This window comes from Dromaius novaehollandiae, unplaced genomic scaffold (assembly GCF_036370855.1).
Source record: "Dromaius novaehollandiae isolate bDroNov1 unplaced genomic scaffold, bDroNov1.hap1 HAP1_SCAFFOLD_30, whole genome shotgun sequence".
Classification (NCBI taxonomy): domain Eukaryota; kingdom Metazoa; phylum Chordata; class Aves; order Casuariiformes; family Dromaiidae; genus Dromaius; species Dromaius novaehollandiae.
In genome coordinates, this window is record NW_026991333.1 from 5,332,413 (window position 1) to 5,339,014 (window position 6,602).

Sequence of the window (6,602 nt, forward strand, 5' to 3'; positions counted from 1 at the left end):
AACTACTTCCTCTGATTGAGTATATACATGCACATATACAGCTATTCGTCATGCCATATTTGCTCCCAACACTCTCAATGGGGAAATTTTCTGCCAAGGAACAACTATAGTTAAATGGACATACTTCTGTCTTTCAGTTTGCAGATCTCAACAGTTTGCTACAGGTAGAACATGGACAACTGTGTCAAAGGCCTTGCCAAAATGAAGGCACACAAATTCCCCTGCTTTCCCCTCGTGCCCACAGTCTTATGGTAGAAGGCAGTGAGGTTGGTCAGGCACAGTTTCCATTTCCTTTTCATCAGCCCATGCTGGCTCTGCCAATCCTTGCCCTCCATGTGCTTGGAGATGGTTTCCAGGAGCATTTGCTGCATCACCTTCCCAGGGACTCGCATGAAGCTGACCTGCATTCTTCCTCTTGCCCTTCTCTGGAAATGGGTGTGATGTCTGCCTTTTCCCAGATAGCAGGAACCTCCCTGCTTGCCCCGACATTTCAAAGACAATCAAGAGCAATGTCACACGGGCACTAAGAGCCTTGGGGACCAGGGGGGCCTGGGGGCAGATCTTACCAGTAGCATGGAAGGTAGAAAAGACAAGGAGATATCCAGCTTTTTTGTCATTATGTCCCCTGCCCCACTGAGCAGTGAGAGCACATTCTCCTTAGCTGCCTTCCTTGTGCTGCCAGCATGCTTACAAAAGCCCTCCTGGTTGCCCTCCCCACCCCTTGCAAGCTCCAGCTCCAACTCCAGCTCCAGCTGAGCTTTGGCTTCCCTAACTCCATCGCTGCACCCACAGGCAAGGTTTCTATCTGCCTCCTGGGCAGCCTCTTCCCCCTTCCACCCTCCGGGAACTTCCTTCCTGTGGTTGAACTCCTAAGTCAGGGTGCCCCTGGTCATCCATGCGGTTCTCCTGCCAGGCCCTGCTTGACTCCCATCACATCACACTGGCTTGTTCCTGGGCTTTGAGGACGTTGTCCCTGAATATCCACGAGGGATCCATGGCCTCTCTGCCCTCCAGGACAGTCTCCTGTGCCAATTAACCTGGTTCTGGCCTAACAGCAGCACAGGCACAGGTGACTTCCAGGAACCTACACCAACCAATCAGGTACTGAGGCAGAAGTGACCTCACAATCAGCACTGAAGCCCTTTGCCGGCTTCTGAGGTAGCAGTGACCTTACAGCCCCATATGTGAGCCCTGTGCCTGCTGCTGGCCTATCAGGTCCTGGGGCAGAAGTGACCTCACAAGCACAAACCCCAGCCATGTGCCTGCTCCTGGCCTGTCATGTTCTCTCACAGAAGTGACCCTCTCCTTGACTCCCAGCAGTGTGGGGAAGGTTGTTCTCTGGGGTTTGCTTGCTTCTGCAAGAGCTTCTCAGGAGCTAGGAGAGGGCCTCGGAGGTGGCAGTGCCCTGGCCCCAGGCACACAGCAGCACCTTCACTCTGCCAGCCATGGGACCTCTCTTTCCTCCCCCCAGGTCTCTGCTCTCCAAGCTGCTCTCCAACAGGGTGACAAGTGCCTGAGGTCCCCTTGCCCACCCAGAGGACATGGTCCTGATGGATTCCCATGAGCACTGCCAGATGGTTGTCCCCAAGCACCTGACCCGGGAAGTGTTTGCAGGAGGGAGACAATCAGTTATCACAGCCACAGGCAATGCAGTGCCATGAGGATCCCTCCAGGCCTGTTCTTCCAGCACTTCCTTGAATGACATGCTTGGGGGGAACAGCAAGGGCCAGGTCCCATCTGTGCCCATCCAGCCGGCTGCAGGGAGTACCACTGGCCGTGGTGGTCAGGGCAGACCCAGCTGGACGAGCACCATTGCGCCTGTCCACCCCCTCCCAGGGGCTGTGGCTGTGGACGATGCTTGAAGCAAACACAAGGCAGTCCAAATGGCTCAGGAGGGGTTCACGTGTCATTTGGCAGAATGAATGTTTTTTTCATTTTAGATGACATGAACCAGTCTTGAGGCTCCCTTCCCTGTGCCTGCTGGGTCTCCTCTGCCTCTCCTGAGATTTCTGAGCCCTCAGTCAGTGCATTCTTTGGTTTAGCCCTTTACCTTTGGGTGACTCCAATTGGTTTTGTGAGTGTCCCCTCACTGCCCATCCCAGGCACATGCTGTCCCAGGAGATCCCCTGTGCTCTCTGGGTGGATCCATATTCCCTTCCAGAAGGACGGTCATCTGTCGCCAGCCCTGTAATATGGGAGACAGTCCCTGGCAGATACCACTTGGCCACTCGTCCACCCCGGGGGCACTGGCCACTCACAAGTGACAGCTGACTCCAGCCCCCATTCCCAAGCACATCACCCGATGAGTTCATGCCCCTCAGCTGATACAAAAACCAAGCACAGCAAAGGGTCTCTTGGGGTGCAACTCCCTGAGCACATTCTTGGCCCCAGCTGGGGAAGAAGAGCCCAACCTTCAGGCACTGTACTGAGGAAATCCCCTTTTATTACGGAGATGCTACCTGGGAGGCCAGCCCCGACACAGCGACAGGCAGATTTAGGGAAGGCCTCCAGGTCAGACAGATGGGCTTTGTGCTGCTGGCGAAGTGGGGTGAATTCAAGCATTTACAAACATGATTGTCGCAGAGAGAATGCCCAAAGCATGAGAGTTGCCTGAGATAAATTAGAAATCATTTGTAAGGTGAGATGGACAGTTCATTGCTGCTGAAACAGTACTAATTGAATGAGTTTCTTCAGTGCGTCCTTGAGCTCCTTGTTCCTCATGCTGTAGATGAGGGGGTTCACTGCTGGAGGCACCACTGCGTACAGAACAGCCACCACCAGATCCAGAGATGGGGAGGAGAGGGAGGGGGGCTTCAGGTAGACAAACATTGCAGTGATAACAAACAGGGAGACCACAGCCAGGTGAGGGAGGCACATGGAGAAGGCTTTGTGCTGGCCCTGCTCAGAGGGGATCCTCAGCACAGCAGAGAAGATCTGCACGTAGGACACCACAATGAAGATGAAACACCCAAAGAATAAACATATTCCAATGACAAGCACCCCAGCTTCCCTGAGGTAGGAGCCTGAGCAGGAGAGCTTGAGGATCTGGGGGATTTCACAGAAGAACTGCTCCACAGCATTGCCTTGGCAGAGTGGTATTGAAAATGTGTTCCCAGTGTGCAGGAGAGCACTGAGAAACCCACTGGCCCAGGCAGCTGCTGCCATTTTGACACAAGCTCTGCTGTCCATGAGCATGCCGTAGTGCAGGGGTCTGCAGATGGCAATGAAGCGATCATAGGCCATGACAGTAAGAAGAGCATACTCTGCTGTGAGGAAGAAGAGAATGAGAAAGACCTGTGCAGCACATCCTGAGTAGGAAATGGCCCTGGTGTCCCACAGGGAATTGGCCATGGATTTGGGGACAGTGGTGGAGATGGCGCCAAGGTCAAGGAGGGAGAGGTTGAGGAGGAAGAAGTACATGGGGGTGTGGAGGCGGTGGTCGCAGGCTACGGCTGTGATGATGAGGCCGTTGCCCAGGAGGGCAGCCAGGTAGATGCCCAGGAAGAGGAAGAAGTGCAAGAGCTGCAGCTCCCGGGTGTCCACGAATGCCAGAAGGAGGAACTGGTTGAGGGAGCTGCTGTTGGACATTTGGTCCTTCCAGGCTGAGGGAACTGTCTGAGGAAGAAGAGACATTGACAAGTTAGGACAGACTTCTCCGAGGAATATTTTCTCATAAACTCCCCCAAACACACACACATTCCCTCTCCCCATCTCAGCACGACTGTCACTGAGCTCCATGGGTGCAGCTCTGGTTTGTGATGGCTGTGTTTGCCATGAAGGGCAGGGGCCTCTGCCCATGGGCTCCGGAGGAGTCAGCCCTGACCTACAGCACTGTGAACATGGGAGCAGGGCTGACTCAACATCTATATTCACCTTTTTAATCAGATTTAATCCACTCCTTATGTAGAGGGGCTTTCAGCTTCTTCATTCCCAGTTCTAAAGAAGCGAGTTCATTGTGACTTTTAAGGATTTTTTGTTGTTTTCCTTTCTTTTCTTTTCTTTTAGATGCCCTTGTCACAGCTGAGACGTATTCTTGCAGACAGAAATCCTCAGCACTGCCACTGTACTCAGAGTGACCAGCTGTAGTTCTTGAGAGGCAAAAGGATTCACCATGGCTTTAGTGCAGAGGGAGGAGAGCTGGTCTGTCCATCCATCTTGTTCCCAGTTGCCCTGTGCTTGCACCTTGGAGGTGGAGGACAATTGCACTTGTGTTACCCTAAACAGAAACAACAATGCTGAGAGCAGAGGAATGTAGTTCCAAAGTGCAGGTGAACCAACCCAGCACCCTTTCTCTGAGCATCTGAAGGACATCTCAGCCCCCCCCCCTTCTAACCAGGAACACATCAGGATCATTCCAGATGCCCACATGCAGCCTGCCAGCAGCATTTCCATGGCCTCAGTATTGAAGTGGCTTCTCCATGGGGCACCTAGATAACACCCAGATGCAATGAGGATCTCTGCCCTTCTGGAGGGCAGCTGCAGCCCAGCTGGACACCCCCCGAGGGAAATAGTGGAATGTCCTAAAAGGATGGGGTGTCCTGAAGAGGGAGCTGGCTCATTCCCCTTCCAAAGGGAAGGACAAGGGAGCATGGACAGGTGGGAAAGAGGACTACCAGGATGCTTCTGCTGAGGGAGGGAAGCACAGGCAGAGACAGGGGGGCACTCAGGAGTTTCTCCTCCTCTGCGTGTCTGGCTGCTGAGGAAAGGACTCCTGCCCTGCACCCCACAGCCTGGAGGGCAGAGGGCTGTGCTGGCTGGGAGAGCAGAGGAGGCCTGGGAGTTTGCAGTTTCCCCTCACACTTTGACCACGACTCTGCTGCCTGCAGCCGTCCCTGCGGGAAGCTCTTTCTCTGTCCCCGTGTCTCTCCCCTGTCAGTGCTCACAGACCCCATCCCACCCACCCACTGGGTGCTCAGCTCTGCCCTGCAGACACCTCCCGGGGGCAGGGCACTGCCCAGGGGCCCCTCCGTGTTTGCAGGGACTAAGGAGCAGGTGAGACAAACCTTGCTGAGGCTGGAAAGGTGATGCTGGCTCTGCCTGTCGGCTGAGGGGTGGATGAAGGGATGAAGAGGAAGGTGTCCTCTCTCAGTGTCGCTGTTTCAGTCTCAGTCCCCCAGCTAAACCTGACAGATCCAAGATTGTTTCATCCCACCCAAAGAGAAGGAAACTCAAAGCACAGCCTCAGGAAAGCTCCTTCCCTTTCAGGCATCCCTTGACTTGCCCTTCCTTTGGAAAAGTCCCCTCCAGAAATGTACTCAGGGTGAGCTGGAGCTGTGAGCAGCCCTGACCCCCACAGCACCCTCTCAACCAGAGAACGAACCTGCCCTGACAGGGGTCCCCCCTCTCACCCACAGCTTCTCCCCACAGTGCCATGGGGAGCTCCCCGGGCAGGCTGAGTGCTGACCCTCACATACAGCAGAGTCACTGCCCAGGCACACGGCACCCTGGGGTGCAGGGACACTGCTCTGAATGACAGCCCGGCACACACCCGGCTTCACCCCCCGGCAGCTGTCCCCAGCAGAAGGTTGCAGGATGCCCTGTCCCTCTGCTGCTATGTCAGGGAATCTCTGCTCTAAAGCAGCTCCTTCTCCTCCACACTGGAGAAGCCAGAAGATCCATCCTTTAAAAACCTATCAGTCATGGGCTGGGTTTAGAATACGCCTCCAGAAACATCTGTAGTTTTGCCCCGCAGCCAGGGACTTACCATGCAAAGGGCTGTGATGACTTCTCCCACCATGAGCTCTCCCCTGTCCTCCCACTCCACACTGCCTTTCACTTCTCTCTCTCTTGTCTCAGCTCATGTCAGCAACAGCAGGCAGTGCCCGCAGCCCTGCTGCTCTTGACAGGGGAGCTGCTCCTGCACAGAGCTGTCTCTCAGCAGTGCTGCCACGTTGCCATGAGCTCCCTCTGTCCCAGGAGCCTGGCTGCTCTCAGCAGCAGTGGTCCAGCTGAAGGCCTGAATTACTCTGTCCCTTGTGCTCCCTGCTCCTGGGGAATGCTCACTGAACTAGATGAAAATAATTACCTGTGGTCTATCTCTCAACAGTGGAGAGAAACTGATTCCAGCTTTGCAGTCTGTTTCATCAGAGGATGGTTATCTATGAGAGGTGGAAATGTCCCACTCTGGAAGACCCTATTCCCATCTCTTAACTACACAGGACGCCTAGAAATGGGGCAAGAAGGGACATTGTTTACCCATGGTTCAGATATTGATTCAGATGAGTCAATCTGGGCATCTGATGCCTGTTCAGAAGCCCCTGGGATGAAGTGGGATTCAGATCCATCTCATGAACTCCACAAACAGAGTAGGTGGGATTACTCTTTGCCCAACCTGAAGTGAGCACAACAGAGGTGTCTGCATGCAAACTCCTTGTCTGTGCTCCCATTATAATCACCAGAGATTTGAGGGTGGGAGTCAGTTACTCGCACACAAACACCTGGTGAAGAGATAGAGGTGGTCTGAGACATGTGCCAGTGTCTGCTTGCTCTGATGGAGCAGCTATGAGACCTACATCCTCCTCGAGCATCAGGTGGTGGCCAAGTGGGGAATGTCCCTGGCCATCTGAAATGACACTAGCTGCCTAACGCTGATAGAGCTCCAC

At 54.3% G+C, this 6,602-nt stretch overlaps 1 protein-coding gene across 1 annotated transcript; it reads right to left on the bottom strand.

Moving 5' to 3' along the window:
• Positions 1–2,652: 2,652 nt before the first annotated feature.
• On the bottom strand, positions 2,653–3,588 carry LOC135325809 (olfactory receptor 14C36-like). The gene has a single exon (XM_064503788.1). The coding sequence runs from the start codon at positions 3,586–3,588 to the stop codon at positions 2,653–2,655; it is 936 nt and encodes a 311-aa protein (XP_064359858.1).
• Positions 3,589–6,602: the final 3,014 nt, after the last annotated feature.

Coding starts and splice junctions, on each gene's coding strand:
- LOC135325809 (XM_064503788.1), bottom strand. CDS start 3,588: ATGTCCAACAGCAGCTCCCTCAACCAGTTCCTCCTTCTGGCATTCGTG.